At 38.9% G+C, this 23,826-nt stretch overlaps 1 protein-coding gene and 2 long non-coding RNA genes across 4 annotated transcripts; 1 reads left to right on the plus strand and 2 right to left on the minus strand.

The window, feature by feature from the left end:
* Nucleotides 1-1,949: 1,949 nt before the first annotated feature.
* LOC109201510 (uncharacterized) lies at nucleotides 1,950-15,223 on the minus strand. Its single transcript, XR_002061566.2, has 4 exons — nucleotides 15,019-15,223; nucleotides 6,538-6,570; nucleotides 2,311-2,470; nucleotides 1,950-2,094 (listed from the first exon to the last, which is right to left on the minus strand). It is a non-coding gene; the product is annotated as an uncharacterized LOC109201510 (long non-coding RNA).
* On the plus strand, nucleotides 7,692-13,820 carry LOC109201499 (uncharacterized). Of its 2 annotated transcripts, XR_002061556.2 has the most exons (4): nucleotides 7,692-8,313; nucleotides 12,590-12,786; nucleotides 12,901-13,009; nucleotides 13,289-13,820. XR_002061556.2 is itself a non-coding variant. In XM_019357203.2 (2 exons), exon 2 carries the CDS (start codon nucleotides 10,506-10,508, stop codon nucleotides 12,561-12,563), a length of 2,058 nt encoding a protein of 685 aa, XP_019212748.1. In that variant the 5' UTR covers nucleotides 7,692-8,313; nucleotides 10,500-10,505; the 3' UTR covers nucleotides 12,564-12,581. The 2 variants fall into 2 exon arrangements, 1 of the variants encoding a protein (XP_019212748.1); XM_019357203.2 differs by lacking the exons at nucleotides 12,590-12,786; nucleotides 12,901-13,009; nucleotides 13,289-13,820 and adding an exon at nucleotides 10,500-12,581.
* A 1,758-nt stretch (nucleotides 15,224-16,981) lies between the features above and the next one.
* Nucleotides 16,982-18,180, minus strand: LOC112845479 (uncharacterized). The gene is made up of 3 exons (XR_003218303.1): nucleotides 18,100-18,180; nucleotides 17,689-17,699; nucleotides 16,982-17,286 (listed from the first exon to the last, which is right to left on the minus strand). It is a non-coding gene; the product is annotated as an uncharacterized LOC112845479 (long non-coding RNA).
* Nucleotides 18,181-23,826: the final 5,646 nt, after the last annotated feature.

Below are 23,826 nucleotides of genomic sequence, written 5' to 3' on the forward strand. Positions count from 1 at the left end.
ACAATTGATCTAAATTCAGACAAAAAATTCAAAATCTGAGTAGAAAAAAAAGTTAGTGTACTTTTTTACTGTAAAACCCACAAACATGTTTAATGAATCATTTTCATTACTTGAAATGCAAATAGAAATTGTACATTTCTACATTTCTAGCACAAATTATGTACAAGTTTTGCAAACATCAAAGTTATATGGTACTGTTTACATAAAAATGCAGCCAAGGCCTCAGGCGTTTTTTATATAACCATTTAAAACTATTTACAGAACAATCAGTTGTGCTGCGTCAAATAAGAAGGACACAAATTATTTGTGCCACTCCAACAAAATAGTTTCTGTCCACTATAAGACAGAGGAGCACACCACCCCAGCCAACATTTATATGTGGGGCCCATATGGTTTGGAAATGGGCTGAAAAATGGGCCCCATATAGGATTGTCCGCGGGTTCCGTAATGGCCCCATATTAAAAGCCCATCTCGGTGTTATATTGGTAAAATCTGGGAACTAAATGGGCCCCAACTGGGCAAAGTACACAGAAACCCACCTGGGCCCCATCTTTCAAGTTTTGTGGGTACCATGTGGGTACCACAAAGGCTAAAAAGTGGGTTTTAAGTGGGATTGTCCGCGGGTTCCATAATGGCCCATTTTAAAAGCCCATCTCGGTGTTATATTGGTAAAATCTGGGAACTAAATGGGCCCCAACTGGGCAAAGTACACAGAAACCCACCTGGGCCCCATCTTTCAAGTTTTTGTGGGTACCATGTGGGTACCACAAAGGCTAAAAAGTGGGTTTTAAGTGGGATTGTCCGCGGGTTCCATAATGGCCCCATTTTAAAAGCCCATCTCGGTGTTATATTGGTAAAATCTGGGAACTAAATGGGCCCCAACTAGGCAAAGTACACAGAAACCCACCCGGGCCCCACCTTTCAAGTTTTTTTGTGGGTACCATGTGGTTACCACATAGGCTAAAAAGTGGGTTTTAAGTGGGATTGTCCGTGGGTTCCATAATGGCCCCATTTTAAATGCCCATCTCGGGGTTATATTGGTAAAATCTGGGAACTAAATGGGCCCCAACTAGGCAAAGTACACAGAAACCCACCCGGGCCCCACCTTTCAAGTTTTTTGTGGGTACCATGTGGTTACCACATAGGCTAAAAAGTGGGTTTTAAGTGGGATTGTCCGCGGGTTCCATAATGGCCCCATTTTAAATGCCCATCTCGGGGTTATATTGGTAAAATCTGGGAACTAAATGGGCCCAACTAGGCAAAGTACACAGAAACCCACCCGGGCCCCACCTTTCAAGTTTTTTTGTGGGTACCATGTGATTACCACATAGGCTAAAAAGTGGGTTTTAAGTGGGATTGTCCGCGGGTTCCATAATGGCCCCATTTTAAATGCCCATCTCGGGGTTATATTGGTAAAATCTGGGAACTAAATGGGCCCCAACTAGGCAAAGTACACAGAAACCCACCCGGGCCCCATCTTTCAAGTTCTTAGTGGGTACAACATGAGGAAAACATGAGCTAAAAAGTTGGAATGGCATTATCAGTGGGTTCTGTAGTTGGATCTTACTTCTAGTTTGAATTGGTTAATTTCTGGCACTGAGTGGGCCCCATGTAGTAAAACAGTCACAAAATCAATTTTTCAGACGGCTAATACGGGTTCTGTGACACAAAGACACCAAATATATTAAAGCTGACCACAAACAAAAACTAGTTTGTAAATAAAACCATTTCAAAAATCACGAGGGTACACAAAACAACATTTTTCACATTTATTTTGTCCAACAACTGTGATTTTAGTAACTGTATTCCAAAGTGCGTAAACTTTTAAAAAACTAGAAATGTCAAACTACATCAAAATTCCTTAGATATTCGGAACTGTTGCAACAGTGAGAAAAAGTCAGATGGAAAACTCAAAAGCTTATCTTGAATCAGCAGGGTTTCGTTTTTTGTTTTTTTACAGAGCCGTAAGTCTATTTTGTACCCTTGCAGCCCTCGGTCCTCCTCTGTCTTTAGCTCCAGTGAACCACTTGGAGAGAGCCTTCTCTGCTTCTTGCAAGTTGACTTTTGATGTTAAATAATTCTTCTTCAGTGCCTCTGCAAATGAAGAAGAAAAATGGGCAAGCCAAAGTAAAGTTAATCTTAGCTTACTTAATTTGGTGATGATTTGCAAAGAACAATGTTTATTTCACTTTATTGCCTCAAAAAATATATATAAATTGCATGATAACCAATCTCAGTTACACTTTCAAACACTTTATTAAAAAAGTTTAGTTTTCTAAAGTTCAAATGTCTCAAGTGAAACTAACTTACCATACACAACATTAAAAAGACGTAAATCTCTGAACTTTTTTTTCCCATGTCGGCCAAGCATGTTGTACTCCACAGCCAGCTCAGGTCATATGAGGAATTTCATCATCCTTCTTGTGGCATCGTCTACACTTGTTCCCCCTGTATCTGCTACCATGGCAACCTGAGGGGAACATACAAAAAGGACAGATTAGATAATGGCATCTGGTTAGGATGCCTCCCTGGTGAGGTGTTTTGGGCATGTCCCACCAGGAAGAGACCCAGAACACCCAGGACATGCTGGAGGGACAATGTTTTTCGGCTGGCCTTGGACTGCCTTGGGCCAAGTGCGTGGAGAGAGCGAAGTCTGGGCCTCTCTACTTAGTACCGGATTGGGTTGAGGGGCAGCAGCCTAAGCTTAAGATAATGGACCGGAATGGAGGATAAATGGACACTTTACATATTACTTAATGTTTACTGTGTGGTGATAAAAAAATATGGTAGTAAACACAAGCTAAACTAAAAAAATTAATTGCGGTTCCTTAACCCTTTATCCCCAATAATGTTACGCAGAATAACCAGAATTATATATTGTTTTAGCTGTAAAAGTGTCATAAAATCAGCTGTGACTGTGTGTGCTTTTGTCCCTTTTTTCAGTATTACTACTACTTTACACATCTGGTAGGTTTTTTTCTCTACTGTATACTATATGAACTTTTTTGTAATCAAGGATTAATAACAGGAAAAAAAGAAATTGAAATTTTGCCATTTTTACTGAAGGCAATCAAAATGTACATGAATAAAATATTTAAATTAGTCAATTCAAATTAATAACTCTAAAACACTGAACAAAATCAAGTATTTGACCCTGTGGTTTATTTTTGGACATCTCTTTTCTTCTAAAAGTCCAGGCGTGTTGGGCCCTGGTAGAGCTCAGGTTTGACGAGACAGGTTTGGAAAACCTGTCGCTGGCGACTTTTTGGGGGCTGAGGGTTAAAATAAATAGGAATTGGCCAAAATTTGTATAAACTATCATAGCAGAACAAAAGTAAAAAAAAACTTTATCTGTTATCAGAATCAAATATTTGATTAGAATAAAAATTTAACTTTCTGGAAGATTTCTCGTTACATCTGTCATAAAGTAACAACATCTCAGAAAAGAAACATGATAGCAACAGAAAAATATGATAGCAGTGTGATGTGATGGTCCCTGGCCAGATTTATACACATATTATAAGCCCTGTGACACAAAAACCACTGAACTCTGACACGCACAGACTGTTTTCCTTCTTGGTAATGAAGAAAAATGCTGGTCTGGTATGTAAAAGGGAATTTATTCTTCCAGGACCTGAAGCTCCATAATGCAGCCCTCCAACAGCCAAACCTATCTGTTGTCTGATTGTCTTGATGCATGCTCAATCATCCAGGTAAGTAAATCTCCAAAAGTTGATTCTGTTGATCTGGACGTAGCGCTTTCAGCATTTTCTCCCACTGAAAACGCTACGTCCAGATGAACAGAATCAACTTCTGGAGATGTTCTCTGATTGGATTGTTTAATTGGTGATTGACATGAAATTGACCAATCAGCTGAAAGGAAGAAAAATAGGGTCAAAATTTGGATGTGTAAGTATAAATCCACACACAGCCAGGAAAGCCGAGCGCAGAGTTGTTTGTAGCACCAATTCAGCCAGAGTGGAGCCAGATGGATTTTCCATCCATCCACACTGTAAAGTCTATAGACCAGCAAGTGATAAATTAACAGTGTTGTTGGTATTTTCTAAAACAGTTGTATGCAATAGGGATTGCTGTTTATAGTCCTCCTGTATATCTGCATGTTGCCTCCCAATTAAAACCTGTGATAATGGAGATTCAAATTCATGTCATACCTATACCAACAGTTATCAAGTATCCGGATCGACCTTTACTGATGTGCTTAAAGGAAAATTGTTATTTCCATGTATTTTCCTGTTCTGCCTTCAATTTGAGGACTTCCCCCACATTTCTAGTTGTGACAATGCACTACAACAAAAAAATCTGCTGTGATTTACATTTGTTGAATGAGCAATTTTGTAAAATAGTCTATTTTTGTATGCACAGTTTACAAATCTGTCCTGTACAGCATGGACTAAAAAGTTGTTGCTTAAAAATAAAACAATAAATTTTTAATTAATAACATCAGCAGAAAGCCTTGTTATTAATTAGATGTACAATTTCTATAGAATATGAAACAACTCAGTTCATTTTTGATCATATCAATACCAGCATATTACACAACTAGTGATGGGATTTCCGGCTCTTTTTAGAGAACCGGCTCTTTCGGCTCAGCTCACTAAAAAGAGCCGGCTCTTTGGGCTCCCAACCGGTTCTTCAGGTTGTTTTGTTGCTTTAATTAATTTATTATTAACAACAATATAAAATTATGCACAAAAGGAATTACTAATGTAAAAAAAGAAACATGGTTGTATTTATATATGTTTATATATAAATATATACGGTGGCCCCTAGAGACAAAACACGTACAAACCCTAAAACACATTTCTAGCGTTAACTGAACTTCCAAAACAGAGCTACCTAGATCACTTAAATTACACAATTGAAAGCATATGTGTATTGTTTGTGTATTTATACACAAGCACTCATATATATTCAAATAATTCCAAAAACTGTTCATTTACCTGTTACTACCACACACCAAATCCGGTCGTTGGTACTTCCTGGCTTGTGTAGCCACTAGGTAACAAAAGCTCAACACTGTGCCTAGCATCCTGGAGCACTTCTGTTGTGTTTTGTAAGTGCTTCGGAGTTTGTACGTGCTATGGAGTTTTTACGTGTTTTGGAATTTTTTACATGTTTTGGGGTTTGTACGTGCTTTGTCTCTAGCGGGCACCGTAAATATACTTTTATTTATTCTCTCCACATAAAATGCAATAAATAAATCATATAATACAAAAAACAACTACTTACATTTCAACTTTTAACTATTCAAATTTTCAGCTTTTTCCTTTTAAACAAATTTAAAGTGAAACAACACAAAACACTGCAAACCACAACACAAATATAAATTAAAATATGAAAACAAAAAGAAGATGCACATTCTCTGTCATATGGGCCAGCATGAATAAACTTTCTGAATCCTTTATCATCCGCAATTGAAAGTAGTTGTGGATGATTACTATACCTTTCTAATGTGACGTTGTTGTCCCTGGCTCTCTTTCTCTCTTTCTCTCTCCTGCTCTGTTACTGTGCTACTGCGAGTGTAACTACCGCCCCTCCCCCCTCTTCCCAGCGCAAAGCACAAGGCTCGCAGAAAAAAGTGCGAGAGAGAGGGTGAGAGAAAGAAAAAAAAAAACAGGCTCGCGTCGTTCACTTCAAAGAGTCGGCTCTAAGAGCCGTTCCTTTCGACCAACACATCACCAACAACTATGATGAAAAACGCTCATCTGCTTCCATCATGATCAGCTGATTAACATTGAGCTGCTGCAGTCAACACCATCAAACTAACTTAGTGTTTAATGTTATGTTATTTAATGCTTTTATTTTTAAATCTTTACCAGAGCTTAAAGACTGTAGATGTTCACACCTGGTGTTAGAAAACCGAGCTCACAGCAGTATTTTTTTTTAATAACAGGAAATTTAAATTTTTATTGGTTACCGTGTTTATTACCACTTTTATCAGTAATGTACTTCCTATAAAATATAGATTTGATAAGTTACCGGTTTATTGAAATCAGCTAGTGAACACATCGATCACTTTATTGAACTACGCGCCTTGCACTCTTGTGAGCTCTGGTTACTAGCAGCAGGTGTGAATATTTGTAGTCCAAAACGCAGATAAAGATTAGAATAACAAGGCAATGTAAAATCAGTTTAATGCAGTTTGCAGTAGCAGCTCAGATGGAAATCAGCCAATTGTGAGGAGAGCAGAGGACCAAAACTGTCAGAGTTGTGGGACAAGTGAAGAGAACACTGTTGGCATTATTGTTAGCATAAAAGATGGAAATTTAAATAAATGTTAAATTTTAAAATTGATCATTGCCTCCTGTGCCTAAATATATATATATATCTATATATATATCTATATATATATATATAGATATATATATACATACTGAATACCAGTAAAAAAAAAATGAAGTAATGCACTCCTTTCAAGGATGCCCCAAAGACCATCACTTTTCAATAATAATAATAATAATAATAATAATAATAATAATAATAATAAGTAATACAAATAATATGAAAGTTACTTACATGTTAAAGATGGTGCTTGTGATCTTGAAGAATCTAAACGTGATAAGGAAATGAAAGAAAGTGCATGAGGAAAAAAAAATACAAACATTTTCGTTTTTTCCCAGGATAATTCAATATAAAAGATTCTCTTACTAATGCACAAAATGAACAGTGTAATTAAAAGTTTGAAAGGCACTGCATGTGTTTATATGGTAAACTGACTAATTCAAGCAGCAAACACTAGCAGTGCAAAAATGTATCTAACTAGCTGACAGACTTTAAAGTCACAGGAAGATATATCAAAATGGTGACTTATGCCAGAACAAATGTCTTGACAGACATAATTCCTAAATTCCTTTAAGTAAAAAATTGGTGACATAGTAATAAGTGGTCCCTAGTGGTTTTCAAATTATTACATGGCTTGTTAATTTTTTATTAAATTATTAAGAAGCCAGATGACTTCAAAACATTTACAAATTACTATAAAGCACTATCCAAACTTCAAAACAAGTGGCAAAATCTCCAAATTAAAAGTACTTGCAAACTATAAAAATTTGATTATACTTAAAAATATGCAAAAACTAATTTAGTGGAATTTTTACCTGCTCAAGAATACATTAAACATGCACTATTTAATTGAAAAGAACAAAATTTGTGTACTTTTAGAAAGAATTATTAAATATTTGGGGATACTAGCCATAAAGAGGGTCTCGTACATTTACGGGCATCTAATTTCCTGGATTTAATGGTTTAAAAGTTTAATAGGTCTTTGAACTTGATAATAAAATTGAGTCCATTATTAGCAAAAAGAATTAAAAAAAGAGCAAAAAAATGCTTAATATATAATAATTGTTTTAAACTTAAGCTTTGTAAGTGTAGCAGATTTCATTATGTCTGTAATTTTTCATTTAGCCCCACAGTAGTAAAAGCCATAAATGGGAGTTAGATTTATTACTAGTATTTTTACACAGCATTCAGCTATAGTAACATGTTCTGCATTTTCCTGCTTCACCATCTGATCTGAACAGCTGCACTCTCTTAATTAATTAATAACCTAACATTTCTCAGTAACCAATAACTAGATGGAACAGCACAGTATCTAACAGATCAGACAGTGTTTGAGCTAAAGAAGCTGTGTGTTTCTTTTGGGGGCTTTTTGCACACTGATCCACCACCCCAGTAAACACCAGTATGTGGGCCCCACATGGGCTATGGGGGTTCCAAGTGGGGATGGGCTTACAATGGGCATCCAATCTGGGACCCACCTAGGTTAGCCATGTAGGACCCACCTGAGCCAGCCCAGATGGGGTATGTTCTATGGGCACCATATGGGTAATATATGGGAAGTTGCATGAACAAGCAACTGAGTTTAACGACCTTAGTTAAGTATAATTATTAGTCATGTGTAAGTATAAACATGAATTAAGATGAAATAACTGATAATAAATTATGCCAGAGGCAGCATATGTATATTTAATTAATAACAAAATATACATGTAAAATATATTAATATAAGTGAAACACAAAGAACAGATGTGACTTCAAATTGTAAGACGCTTAATAAAATAAAATAAATGGTTTTACATTTGAGTGGGAAAAAAATTTCACTCCATGTAGGAGTGATTTTCGAAATCTCGCGTTATTTCATGAAATATCACGAGGTTTTCTCAAACCCGTCCCCCCCCCTCCATTCTGGAACATTCTTCATTTCGCGCCTTTGGACAAAGCTGACCGTTAAGCTGGCAATTTTTGGATTAAGTGCATCTTTGAGCTACGGACTTATTTTCTGCAATAAAGGTAAGAACTTTTGGACATAATTTGAATCCCTAAGTATAAATGAAATGTTTACAAAGTTATGATGCTGCAAAGTAAAGTATGGCACAACTGCTGGCGAACTTTTTGCTAGCACTCAAGCAAGGCTAAGCTAGTTGAAATTTTTACGTAATGTTGGATTTAGCCAATTTTCACAGTTTGAAAGCATCGTCTGGTGTCCTGTATACTGCTTAACTAGCACCGAAATTAATTACTGCGTATACTTAACATCAAGTTGTACTTAAACATTATCTTGGTTTCTCTCTATGATTAGTATTAATAAAGGACTGTATTAGACCAATTTAACGAAGTTCTAATTTTTTAAGAGGAATATGGGAGGGTATTTTCACTATCAGAGCAACCAAAATTGCTTTGGTGTTGTCTTTATTAGCTTCATTCCTCACGGCTAAGTGAGGAGGGTAGGCCATGGCCATGAGCAACTAGTCCCTAGCTTTTGCCCCTGTGTCAGTAGCATGCACAGCAGTCAGAGAGGCAGATCAGTGAGCACACTATTTCTGTAGAAGATATCATCATTTTTCTTGCCATTGTTCTCATTTTTCCAGAAAAAGCAAATAAAACATAGGTGATCTTGATTTGTTTGGGGGTTTTTTTAATACACACTTTAGTATGCAACTTTATATGTGTAGTTGTTTTAGTGAGAACTTAATCAGAAACAGTGTACTGACTCTAGAATCTGCCTCTTACTGTTGTGCAAGCTCTGTACATGAGGGAAACTGATTATCCGGTTGTTCATTGATGACGCGACGAATCCTACTTCCGGGCCTAAAGTCTGCGTTTAATATGGCTTTTGTGTTGTTAACATGTTTAATGCTTTGTATTTTCTTCTATTTAATCTCAAAAAGCTCCTAAAAACATTCAGTGATCACCGTTGACCTCCCTCGGCTTTTATTACCGCTAATCATTTATTTAAGCTCAGTTTTTAAAACCTTACGATGTAACTACAGCACAGCCCATGCAGCAGTATATGAATAACTAACCTCGTATTGTGGATGGATTATCTCAGTTGTTCTCCTGGTTGAAGTTTGGTCTGTTTACAGCATCCTGCCATGCGATTACATTTTTTCCTGACCACTGAGAACACTCACGTTAACTTTTATCGAGTGGAAAAAAAGTTAGCTTGTTTATATTATGCTAACATAGCTGTGTCGCTAGCGGTCACGTAGCACATCGTTATATACCAGCTAGCCAAACTTCAGTAACCCTACAAACGTCACTGCTGTTTAGTTTTCTGTCTTCATTTATGTTGGAAGTGACAGCAGAGCTGTACGTTTGAATTTGTTTCTAAACCCCTGCAGTCAGGACATGCTATATTGTATTTAGATGGAAGCTAGCGAGCTAACTTCCTGCTAACTTCTAACTCTGTTAAATGTCATAAATTCCGTTTTCAAGGATGCCTGGATGTTAAACTCAATTGTTACACCTGGTAGAGAAGAACGCTGATCATTTTATTAAAGATGAAAGACTTTAGACAGTGTTTTAACTCTCAGTAATGCCACAGTGATCATTTGATATATGGACCTCCAGCAGAGTTTAGGCCCAGACACGGCCAGTGACGTCAGACTGAACAACCGGATTTAAGCAGAACTGATCGGTCTTGTTAGGGCCACAGTGCCAACTCCTTTTACTATGATTGCCGTGGCCCTCCTTTTTTCCTTTTTGTAATGTATATTTAGCTAGAATCTACAGATTTATTTATTTATAAAAAGAAAAGCAATTGCTCTTTGGATGTGGTTCTAAAGATCTGTGATCTTTAAGTGTTTGTCTGCTGCCTGATTTGTGCATGCACACTGTTATTTTAATTTGTTTGATGTACTAGAGCTTATTATATAGAAGTAGATCTTTGCCCACATTGACTTCTAAATATCTAAAGCTAAACTGAAGGACCAACAGCACAAATCCCCACCAGAAGATGATTGTTCCTATATTTCTGATACACAAGTGACAGCCAAATGCTAAAGTGAATGAAATTTAAGAAAAAGGCCTTATTAACCACGATTAATAACATGTAAATGTGCTTTGGATAGTTGTCAGGCCCCAATAATATTTCTGAGTAAGGACCTGTTGATGTAGTTAGTGTAACCCATCCAAGCTCCTACCCAGGTGACTGAAAAATACTACATTTTATCCTTTTTATACGTTTTATCTTTCAGAAAGCAATGGAGCAATCTGAGAGGACAAAGAGAAGAAAAATAGCTGCGAAAGTTGTTGAACATTTGCGTCTCGTTTCACAGCAGAATGAGTCAGATCATCATCAGGACTTAATTTTTTGCTCGGATTCTTTTGAGAATAAACCCCTTGTGGAAGAGTACCATGATTGCGATGAACATGCTGGAGTCAGTTCACAAAATGAACAATCTGCAGACATTTTTTATGATGCTTTGGACTTTGACGTGTTTCCTGAAGACTCTGAAAGTGGGGTGTCTGAGTTTAATGAATTTGATCTGGACGATGACTGTTTCGATTCTGATGCTTTTTCAGACACATCAGATGATACAAAAGGACTTGCAGAGTGGGCTGCAGAATACAATGTGTCACATAATGCTTTGTCTGCCCTTCTTAAAATTCTTAGACAGAAAGGTCTTGATGTACCACTAGATGCTCGAACGTTGATGTCAACTGCCCGCAAATGTAATGTGATAAATGTGGCTGGGGGATCATACTACCATTTTGGTTTAAAGAATTCAATTGTTGCAGCATTGGAGCTTTTAGATTTTGATTTAAAGAAACTAACAAACAATCTAACACTTAGAATTAATGTTGATGGTCTACCTTTATTCCGCAGCAACAATGTTAGTCTGTGGCCTATTCTGGGTAGAATCAAGGAGATCCCAAATTGTGATGTTTTTGTGATCGGGTTATACTCAGGTACAACCAAACCTTCTAATGTACAGGAGTACTTGAACGACTTTGTACAAGATGTAAGGGCAATTATACAAGATGGAGTTCAGTATAATGGTGTCCATTTCAGTGTTGCTGCTCCAGATGCATTCATTTGTGATGCACCTGCTCGTGCTTTTCTTAAATGTGTGAAGGGACACACTGGCTATTATGCGTGTGAGCGGTGCACTCAAAAGGGCATGTATGTGAATAGGAGATTGTGTTTTCCTGAAATTTCTGCTGAGCAAAGGACTGATGAGACTTTTCGTGCTATGGCCTACAAAGAGCATCAGGTTGGGGTGTCACCTCTGAATGAGTTGGGTGTGGGACTAGTCTCAGGTTTTGTGCTGGACTATATGCACCTTGTGTGTCTGGGGGTAATGCGAAAGCTTATTTATCTTTGGTTAAAAGGTCCCCGAAAATGCAGACAGTCTATGCAAATTCTAACCGTGATTTCAGCATTCATGGTTTCTGTCAGGCAATATTTGCCTAAATGTTTTGCAAGGAAACCAAGATCTCTCCTTGAAATTAGCATGTGGAAAGCAACTGAATTGAGGCAATTTTTGCTTTACACAGGCCCAGTTGTTTTATTTAATAATATACCAAGCCAAATGTATAGACACTTTATACTGTTATCTGTATCTATAAGAATTCTTCTAAGTCCTGATTTGTGTATTGATAACTGTGATTATGCAGACGATGTTTTAAAGCAGTTTGTGAAAGATTTTGGTTCGATTTATGGTCTTGAATTTGTTGGTTATAATGTACATAATTTAATACACCTAGCTGAAGATGCGCGAAAGTTTGGACCTTTGGACAGTATTTCCTGCTTCCCATTTGAAACCTTCCTGGGTAAACTGAAGAAGATCGTGCGGAGGCCTCATAAACCTGTGGAACAAATTGTCAAGCGCGTCTATGAGATGCAAAGTATTCAGAAGAAAAGAAAAGAGAGGATGTCTGTTCCCTCTCCTCTTAAACAGCCTCATAACTCTGGACCAATAACAAGTGATCTTGGAACTTTTAAGCAGTACAGAAAATACACTGATGGACAGACATATGTTTCTTGCTCCATGGGAGATAACTGTTTCAATGTAGGGGGGAAAATTCTTATTGTGGCAAACATTTTACAGGATTGCCAAGTTGTCAAAGCACTGTGTCAGGTCTTTGAAAACTGTAATGCCTTTTTCAGCTATCCATTGGACTCAACATGCCTTGGAATTTACTTTGTTTCAAATCTGTCTAAACAAATGCATCTTGTATTACTTGATGAATTAAAACAGAAAATTGTGCTTTTGCCACTGAAGTCTGGATATGTGGCATTGCCACTGCTGTACTAGGTGGCTTCTTTTTGCTTTCTCCCCAGCATGCTACCATTTGCAGTTGTTGATTTTCTGGATGGTGGAGGTGTATCCATAATTCCTTGCAAGTGGTTTACAGGACCAGCGGAAGATTCTTGTTTCTGGCCACCAGGGAGAGTCAATATCAATAAGGCTGTAAAGGATGGAGTTACTCCAGATGCAAACTGGTCACAGTACAGAGTTCGCATCTTGGGGAAAGCTGGTAAGAAGCATTTTTGTTTATTGCTACCAAATATTCTGTCATTAAAGACAGAACAAAAGATTTCCCTGTAATTTCACTAACAACATTTTGTTGATGTATGTCAAAAATTTACAGAAAAATACGAAAATGCCAGGGTGAAACTGCGGAGGTCTGAAGCAACCTCTGATCTGCAGACTGAGTCGGATTCTGGAAGCAGATTGGGAAAAGGGAAGCGGAAAAGGAGGTAATTATGTTTCTTAAAAACGCCTTAAAAGCAACAATTTATTGTGGTGATTATAAGAAAAACAAAAACAAACAGACAGCATCATTAGTAGACCATTGCTGCTCACCAGATTTAGATATGATCTTAAAATAGCACTTTGTAACTTTTTGACTTTTAAAAATCAGTTTTAGACTCCTTTTGATGCCGGACTATACATTAATTATTTTTTTTTAGTTTGTAGGACTAACCAACTAAATTGTTTGTGGCGTTTTTTAATATTTTTTTAAAATTCATTTTAAGGCCAGTGATCCAGTCAAGCTCAGATGAGGATTGGGACAACGCTGCGGAACAGCCAGAGAACTCATCACCATCAGCAATGGAGAATAGACATTCAAGTGAAACTCCCCACCAGAACATCACTCATCCATTTGTTCGGCTACCACCACCCTCAACTCCTTCACAAGCAGTTCCAAGACAACTTGTACAAGCCACCAATACCAGCATGTTTGTACATGTTCTCTCTGGTTTGCAGCATACTTGAAGACGTAGGAGGTCAAACAACCTGATCAGCCCCACCTTCAAAACAACTCCAGTAGTATTTCAAATCTGATGTTATTTGTGAAAAAATGCACTTTTTTTCCAAGACCAATGGATCAGTAAATGAGTGAGAAGCTGTGTTTCAGTGCATTTTGTTTTCTTTTAAACTGTATAACATTGATTTGCTATTGTTTTGTGTATACTAGGGACCTTTTTTGTCAACTTGTTCTCTAAACAAAAAAATTATTTGTATAGTATATTAATCAGTATTGTAAAATAAAAAAGAATAACTGACTTTGTTGTACAGGTGATTTAAATTTTAGCTTACTGTATTATCCAAAATCCCATCTGGGCAAGCACACTTGGGGCCACCATGGAAACTGCGGACAAAAGTAGCTGGGTCCCAGGTGGGTAACCCAAATGGGCCCCAACTATCAGACCCACTCCTACCCATCTGGGTCCCACACTTGTTTTTTGGCTGGGCCTGATTTGGGGCCCATCCAGGGCCCGTCATTAACCCATCTGGGCAAACACACTTGGGCCACCATGAAAACTGCGGACAAAAGTAGCTGGGTCCCAGGTGGGTAACCCAAATGGGCCCCAACTATCAGACCCACTCCTACCCATCTGGGTCCCACACTTGTTTTTTGGCTGGGCCTGATTTGGGGCCCATCCAGGGCCCATCATTAACCTATGTGGGCAAACACATTTGGGGCCACCATGGAAACTGAGGACAAAATTAGCTGGGCCCCAGTTGGGTTTCCCAAGTGGGCCCCAAATATTAGCCCTGCTGCTCCCTATTTGGGCCCCACATATGTGTGTTGACTGGGACGTTTTCCTATAGTACAATGCATATCTGGTAACATTACCGTAAACGTGACCAGTAGGTTCACGTTCAGATCAGAAAACTGTTTCAGCTGCAGGCATCTACTCCTGTAATTTAAACAATCACCTCATACACCTCATGTTTTACACCCCTATAAGGTGAGCTTGCGACACTGCACATGAATATTACTTGACATAGTATGACTAGCTCATGTTCAAACATTTAAGATACTGTTCAGCCATTTTGTTTACTGGGTAGTGCATAATGGCCGAGTTAGCTGAGTGGGAATCCACTAAAGACAAAAAAAATAATATATATTTTTTTAATTAATTACAAAAACCTTATAGGAAAACCTAAGAAACAGTTGCAGAAGCACAGAAAAAAAAACTGCCGTGTACGTTATAATATGTAAATTCAAAAACTGTATAGAGAGAATGGCGCAATGAAAACAGAATAAGATAAGATGAATTTTTTCGAGTAGAATATAGGCAGTAAGAGTTTTGTAATTAACTTTAAATTATGTTTGCCAAAGACAATGCAGTAAATTAACCCAGTTCTACCTGCTAGCTAAAGATGTTATGCTTCTCCCCCTATTACCGTTTAGGACGACTATAGAAAGTTACTAAAATAACCATTGATGAAAACTTAGAAAACTTTAAGTATTTACCTTTGTCATAGTTTTCGATTCTTTGGTATCCTTTTGTCCTCCACGTTCTCAAACACCAGGGAGAGAAAAGGCGCAACTGACGAAAGACCGCGAAGACTAGACGCTAGGCGGTGCAATCTGCTCCTCCCTCTTTTTAAACGAGCCAATAGGAGCTGCTCACATTAAAAACAACTTTATTTAAAAAGTCATTTTATACCTGATACAAAAATTTTAAAAGTCAAACAATGCACAAGTTTAAAAGAACAATTTTATTTATTTAAGCATAGGGATGGTTAATATGTTTAAAAAATTAATACATAATATTTATCAAATAATTGTCACCCAAATCAACATCATAATAAAAATATAATTAATAAAATATATAATAATGATAAGAAGAATAATAACAGTTTACCTAAAAGCTCTTCTAACATTAGACTGCTTTTGAAAAGTTTCAATAGTGTCAATACACCATAAGGACAAGGGAGTTTCACAGTTGAAGTGTGACTGCTTTAAAGACCCCATTCCCTCTCCTTTCCACTAGTTCAAAGAAAATATAAATTATTTCTGGTTATATAATTTGAGGTCACAAGTTTGAAGAGTAACATTTTAACAGATCGGTAATATACTTCAGGAGCTTTACTGGATCTGATTAACCAAAACTTCCAACTTCCATGTAGCTAACTGTCTTTTCTCTAATACAGTAGAGTGTCTCTGATCTACTAAAAATCCTCAATTGCATGTTTGCTCAAGTAAATAGTCTTAATTGTTTGAACAACCAGTAATCCTTAATTTGCAAATGCCAAATCTGGATTTTGTCTGTGTAATTCACTTTTATCTTAGGTTTTTTATTTGTATTTTTTGCTTTTCTTTTTTTCTACTCTTGTGTCCGTTTTAATCACTTATTATTGCTGCTGTGACAAGTGAATTTACCTAAGAAGAATCATGAAGTCTTTATTTTATCTTATCTGAGCCTCACCATGCAGCCTACCATGCAGAGCGCTGAAAGTTCAAATTAAGTACTTAAAATGAAATCTAAAATGAAAAAGTAACCGGTTTCAAACCAGTTATTTGGAATAGTGTGCAGAGTGTTTTGAGTAACATTGAATGTTCAAAAACATCAAAGTTCCTATAGTCTCACTTGACAGCTGGGTTGTAGTGTCTGATAACACATAACATCTTGAGGTCTCAACGTGGACTAAGTACATTCGCTAGCCAAGGCTAAATACTGAGAGGGTCAAAAATGAAGGGTAAAGAACATCTGACTGTACGTAAGGATAGCAAAAGTGATAGACTGAGGTTGTGCCAAATATGTTAAAGTTAGGGTGATTCGTTAGAGAATGGTATCCCATGAGTGCCGTCTGCAGGTTATAAAAGAGAGTTACTTTCTTTTGAGATTCTTTTTACAATTTGACTTTCAGAACTCCCTGGGTTGTGTGCAATCTGTGATGGGCTTGTTTGGAATAAATCCTCCTTTATTCAAATAACACTTTCTCAGGCTCTTCACAGAAGAAGAATCCTCACATAAGCATGTGCTACCATTTTGAACCAATGTACACATTTACCATCACTGACCCAACTAGGACCTACATTGGATGCCCACCCATATGGATTTAATGTTAGAAACCCATGTGGGTCCCATATATACTAAACAATCTTGAGCCCATGTAAAATATATGCCCATATTAACTTAACATAACCCATTTGGGGCCCACATAGACATGTTTTCAGGGTCTGACTTGCATTTGCCTATGTGTGACACATATAGTTTGACCAGGTGGCCCCCACCTATGTCATCAGTACCAAAAAATATATACTGATTACCTAACTTTGCCCCACCTGGGGCACACAGCAAATGCTTTTCTTTAAATGACTGTGTTTGCCCATGTCTAACCCAGCCAGGACCTACTATATGTTTCCACTTGGTTTTGCCCATATGGCTTTCATGTGAGAAACCCAAGTGGGTCCCATATGTACTAAACAATCTTGAGCCCACGTAAAATATATGCCCATATTAACTTAACATAACCCATATGGGGCCCACATAGACATGTTTTCAGGGTCTGACTTGCATTTGCCTATGTGTGACCCATATAGTTTGACCAGGTGGGCCCCACGTGTGTCATCAGTGCTAAAAAATATATTGACTACCTCACCTTTGCCCCACCTGGGGCCCACATAGACATGTTTTCAGGGTCTGACTTGCATTTGCCCATGTGTGACCCATATAGTTTGACCAGGTGGGCCCCACCTGTGTTTTCAGTGCTAAAAAATATATTGATTACCTCACTTTTCCCCATATGGGGCACACAACAGCAGCTTTTCTTTAAAAGACTATGTTAGCACATGTCTAACCCATGTGGAAAACCCAAGTGGGTCCTATATGTGTTTCCCATTTTGGACCAAGTGAAGTGTTTCCCATGTTTGACCCAGCCAGGACCTACTATATGTTTCCACTTGGTTTTGCCCATATGGCTTTCATGTGAGAAACCCAAGTGGGTCCCATATATACTAAACAATCTTGAGCCCACGTAAAATATATGCCCATATTAACTTAACATAACCCATATGGGGCCCACATAGACATGTTTTCAGGGTCTGACTTGCATTTGCCCATGTGCGACCCATATAGTTTGACCAGGTGGGCCCCACGTGTGTCATCAGTGCTAAAAAATATATTGACTACCTCACCTTTGCCCCACCTGGGGCCCACATAGACATGTTTTCAGGGTCTGACTTGCATTTGCCCATGTGTGACCCATATAGTTTGACCAGGTGGGCCCCACCTGTGTTTTCAGTGCTAAAAATATATTGATTACCTCACTTTTCCCCATATGGGGCACACAACAGCAGCTTTTCTTTAAAAGACTATGTTAGCACATGTCTAACCCATGTGGAAAACCCAAGTGGGTCCTACATGTGTTTCCCATTTTGGACCAAGTGAAGTGTTTCCCATGTTTGACCCAGCCAGGACCTACTATATGTTTCCACTTGGTTTTGCCAATATGGCTTTAATGTGAGAAACCCAAGTGGGTCCCATATATACTAAACAATCTTGAGCCCACATAAAATATATGCCCATATTAACTTAACATAACCCACCTGGGGCCCACATAGACATGCTTTCAGGGTCTGACTTGCATTTGCCCATGTGCGACCCATATAGTTTGACCAGGTGGGCCCCACCTGCGTCATCAGTGCTAAAAAAAATATATTGATTACCTCACTTTGCCCCATCTGGGGCACACATAGACATGTTTTCAGGGTCTGACTTGCATTTGCCCATGTGCGACCCATATAGTTTGACCAAGTGGGCCCCACCTGCGTCATCAGTACTAAAAAATATATTGATTATCTCACTTTGCCCCACCTGGGGCCCACATAGACATGTTTTCAGGGTCTGACTTGCATTTGCCCATGTGCGACCCATATAGTTTGACCAGGTGGGCCCCACCTATGTCATCAGTGCTAAAAAAATATATTGATTACCTCACTTTGCCCCACCTGGGGCCCACATAGACATGTTTTCAGGGTCTGACTTGCATTTGCCTATGTGTGACCCATATAGTTTGACCAGGTGGGCCCCACCTGTGTCATCGATACTAAAACATATATTGATTACCTCACTTTGCCCCACCTGGGGCACACAACAAAAGCCTATCCTTAAATGACTGTGTTTGCCCATGTCTATCCCAGGTGGAAAACCCAAGTGGGTCCTACATGTGTTTCCCATTTTGGACCAAGTTAAGTGTTTCCCATGTTTGACCCAGCTAGGACCTACTAAAAGTGCCCACTTGGGATTGCCCATATGTGTTTAATGTGAAGAACCCAAGTAGGCCCCATACAAAAAGCCCAGTTTGAGCCCATGCCCACATGGTACCCATCCAGCCCGAGCAAAAACCAGGTGGGGCCCATATATACATGTTGGCTGGGACCGGCCTAAACCCTGCAGGTCTGACAACAGGAGGTGTATCAGTCCAGTTTTCCATGTGGAGACAGCGTTTACACTCGAATCTGCCTTTGATTTACAACTGTGACATTCAGCAGTATAACTGACACACAAAACAAAACAATAACTACACAACACACCAACTATAGCCTCCAAACATGCTAAACGTCACTAATGTCTCACATATGAAAGCTCGCTCTCTCTCTTTCACTCGCCCACTTTCCGTTGCAGGTGTCGTTCCTAAAACTTCCCCTTCTCCCTAAACAACCAAGTGCCACATGTTGCCATATCATTTTTTGATTGGTTGACATGGTACACTTTTAACACCAATAGGGAAGGGTTTTTTTTTTTCCCTTTTTGACTCGCAAGCGGAGAGTGTTTGCTAGCGCTGTCAGTAGAAAACGCCATTTTTAACGTTCTTCCCACTGTAAACACCACTGTTTTGTTCAGAAAAAAAAAACAAACATTGCGTGTATTTTTTTTATCATAACTCTGCTGTTACGTGGCCCACCCACACAATTCAAAAACTGTTTTGACGTCCACACTTTCGACCCAAGTTGAAATGGAGATTCTGAATCGGTGCATCTTGTAGCTGTGTCGTCTTAAATTGGTCATGTGATTTTGAGGCGCCAGCGCTTCCGTCGACCCCAGAGGGTTAACTCATTGTAACACCAATACCTGAACTTGTCAGCCCATGAGATTGCAACATCACTGTGTTGAAAGTTATTGTAATCCCCAAAGAACCTGACAGGACTCGGAAGCTCGCGGTTGGGTTTTTATTTTACTCACACTGTCACTTTTCGGCACCCTGCCTGCTCTCCTGCCTGGCCGCTACTGAAATAGGGAAGGCATGTTTAGAAGATGCTCATCAGCTGCAAATCTCTGCCTTCCCTACCATCACGCCCTGAAACCACTGCTCCACTCCACCAACCTCACCCCGCCATAGTGACCGATTGTAAGGGACAGTTCCTCCTTTGTTTTTCGCCCCAGCTGTCAACCCATATGGAAAAGATATATATAAATCTAATAAAGTTTGTATCCGTCTTGTGTGAAACTTGTATGAAAAGCATACAAGAGTGTAAACAGATATAAGACCCCTTGAAAAATTATGTAAATGAAACTTGTATGTTTTGGATACTTCCTAAAACAATATATGAAAGTAATGAGAAAATGGCCACTTTCATGAGTAAATCATATAAGCCTTATATGATTCACTATATGAAGTAGGCCACATCTTATGCAAGTCTTTTATAAGTTTTTACTATTTCGTTTCCATACGAGAAACCTCAGATTTATTCATCCAAGGTGAAGAGAGAGAGGGTTCTGTGCTGCGTTTGGAGATGGAAATTGCAACGTCATTCCAAACCAGACAGCAACTAATGGCTGCTATGCAATAACAATATCCACACATCTACAAAATATATATGTATACTTTGACATTTTCATAGAAATAAGGTATATCTAAGGTTCTAACTCAAATCTGAACAGATTTCTTATCCAAATAGGAGTGGTTTAATCCCTTATCAACTTATATGATTAGGGAAAGTGAATCACTTTATTCACAAATATTCAGTTAATAGTTGTCCAACTTTGGAGTGATGTTAAAATGGTTTTATAAAATTGTATTGTTTTTGTGAACACAGTATTTAAAAGAGAGAAGTACAAATGACATTTGTAACAGACGGGGTGGGTAGTAACGACTTACATTTACTCAGTTACATTTACTTGAGTAAGTTTTTGAAAAAAAATGTACTTCTAAAAGTACCTTTATTGCACCATATTTTTTACTTTTAGTTAAGTACATTTGTGAAGAAGAAACACTACTTGTACTCTGCTATATTTGGGAATATTCAACTCATTACTTTTTTAAAAAATAATTAATTTCACGCATTAGATCATACAATTAGTAATTGAAAATGCCGCCAGTGGAGTTTCCTGTAACTCTTTCACCAATCAAATGTAGCCATGCAGTCACATGACCAGTTATACACTATTGCGGGCAGAGCGGCCCACGAAAAAAGAAACACATAAAAACATGGCAGAGGCAACGATCTCCGCTAGAACTGAAGAGGATGAACACCCTTGGCCTCAAATACAAAGCATGTGTCGCTTAAAAGCAGAACCAAAGAACAGCTATATAATGCGGTGACTTCAGTGTGAGCCACAAAAAACCAACATTTCTGCGTGAAAAACCTCAACTGATCTAACATGAGAAAAAGTGTCTCGGACTCCCGGTAAGTTTACTCCAAATTTCCTTTTAGCTGTGGTTAGGTGGATATCAGTAATGTTGTGTCGAGCAACTTTTTGACGTGTCCCTAGTCCAACAAACGTGAATTAAATGGCTGAATTACCACCTCAGCATGCTGTCAAGTACTTGCTAATGACCTAATAATTTTATTCTGGCGTGTTGCAGTAAGGGCATGTTTATTCGTTTTAGGACACTGGCCCTCGAGGATTGGACCTTGGCCTCGTCCACTTCTCCCATGTGGAGAGGTCCATCATATGACTGCGGGGATATGGAGGCGGTTTTACTCATGCCCTGAGTTTGATTAAACTAGAATCACATCATATTTTTGGTGCTATGTTGTGGTGAGATAAGTTTGCTAGTCTTGTGCCCGCAGCTTTGGTTGTCCTTTTAAGTTCTCGCTGGTTAGCTAGCACGAGCTATAAGATAACAGCTAGCCTGGTTAATGAAGCTAGAGTTCCACATGTAGATAGCAGATAGAGTGTAGCCTCCGAGAGGAGGGCCAGCGTTTACGTTACGAGAACACGACCGACTGTTTTAACCTGACGGCCTGAGGTGTTCTTCAGTAAACTGGACTACCCGACAGAGGGACCCAAGACCCGCCGCACTTTTTCGGTAAGTTAAACATGTCTGTATGCTAATCCGTAACTACCGTCCTTAGTTAGGTCTCAGGACCTAGCACTCGGCTGTCGGGAAACTTGTTTTGTAAAGTTCGTTTAGCTAATCCGTGCAGGTGAATGAATTTACCCTGACTGAAGAAATCAATTTCACTGTGGTCTCCACAGTGAAATATATATATACACAAAGGTGTTTGGGGAAAAAGGGGCTGGGGTTCCAGGGTCCGGGAGTGAAAGGGTGAGGAGTCCAGGAAGGAAAGATTTCCACACAGCTTTCACAAACAGCTCCTCTTCTCTCCACCACCACTCTGGCTCATGCTCAGTCACAGTGCACAGGGAACAGGTCCAGGGGGGAATTTATACACATACAGATAAACAGTTAGTCTCCAGGTTTAGGCGTACTCACGAGTTAAACTTTGCAGATTGCAGGACGACTGACACTGATGGCTCAACGATCGAGCGACGAGTTGAGCAGGTCCGCCATCTTAAGTAGCCCTCTATTTCATAATTGGCGGCAGGTGTGCTGATCATCCCCAGGTGCGTGGGCCAGGGGCGGGAGCCCACACTGAGCTCCGCCCCGGCAGGAGAAAGAGAGCGGGAGAGAGCGAGAGAGAAAGAGAGAGCAGAGGCGAGAGAGGGAGAATAAACAAAACAAGGCGTCTGACAGACGTCAGCTGGTGAGGTGCGGGGACCATGACAATATGTGCAAACAGGAGCATGTTTTAAGTCTCCACATGTGTAAAGACAGTAACACTATTTTTTTTTAAGCTTGTACTTCAGTAACTCCTCATTAATCTGTAACTATGGATTAAACTGTAGAACTGAAAAAATGTAAGAGAAGAACTTCAGATCCTGAGTGTGTGAGGACAGAGAAGTTTCAGCTTTATTTCAGATTGAAGAGATAAACTTTATATTCCAGTTTGTGATGATTCTGTTCTCTTTGTGATTACAGGAGCTGCCCTCAGATTCGGACCTCAGCACCAACCAGTGACAGCAGACAGATCATCCAACATGTTCACATGTTAACTGCAAAATGAACTGATGAAAACAGTACAAAGGTTAAAGTACCACATGTGCTGTAGTGAAAGCTGCAGCTGTTTTATTGATAAAGTTAAAGACAAAAAGTCAAGAGGATTAATCATCCATGTAACTGTGTCACTATATATCAGCATTAACAGGACCTCAGTTTGGTGTTTCAGAGAGCTGCAGATCTCAGACCTGCACAGCTTCCATTTTAAACACTTGATGTACTCAGCTGCATGAAGAGCACATTCGATTTCCCATGACACAATTAAATAAAACCTGATGAAGGTCAAAGGTCATCACTTGTATGTTTAACTATAAACTTGTGATCTGGAATTCTTTCACAGTTTTTTGGAGATACTGTGTTATTTGCCATAAAGTAATTCAGAGTTATTCATACCAGAGTAACCAGAGAGGATCATATATATTTAAATATATAACTTTCTACAGGACTGAATATAATATCTTTATGTAAAAGTCCGGAGCCTCTGGGGAGTATCCGAGTATTTATAACATTACACAAACCAAAGGTCTCCATCACAGTGTTCGTGAAAAGCTGGGTTTATCCATCTTCTGGATCGGGCCTACAGAGGAGTGCTGAAGATTTCCCTGTGAGGGAGCTGCTGGTGAAGATGATGAGTCCTGCTTGATCAATGCCATGAGCTTCGGTCTTCTTGGTGTTTCTTAAATGAAGCCTCTCTCAGTGGGTCAACAGAACTTCTGGCACAGGACAGCTGTGATGAAAGAAAAGGAAGAAGTTTCTTCAAACCTCTGGACCCAGGAAACCCAGCTTAGTCCTCATGGTCTCCCTCACTAGTTTCTCTCCAGGGTGAATGTAGCTGTTGATATAAAAGTCCAGACGCTTTTCTTTGCAAATTCCTTTGACTGTTGATATAATATGGACTCTATTATTAAATGAAAAGAACAAATTAGACTACACTACTGAAACGTTCTGCTGCTGTTTTTAAAGTTTCCATGTTACCTGACTGTAGACG

Source organism: Oreochromis niloticus, unplaced genomic scaffold (genome assembly GCF_001858045.2).
Source record: "Oreochromis niloticus isolate F11D_XX unplaced genomic scaffold, O_niloticus_UMD_NMBU tig00007510_pilon, whole genome shotgun sequence".
In the NCBI taxonomy this organism is placed as follows: domain Eukaryota; kingdom Metazoa; phylum Chordata; class Actinopteri; order Cichliformes; family Cichlidae; genus Oreochromis; species Oreochromis niloticus.

Coding starts and splice junctions, on each gene's coding strand:
- LOC109201499 (XM_019357203.2), top strand. CDS start 10,506: ATGGAGCAATCTGAGAGGACAAAGAGAAGAAAAATAGCTGCGAAAGTT.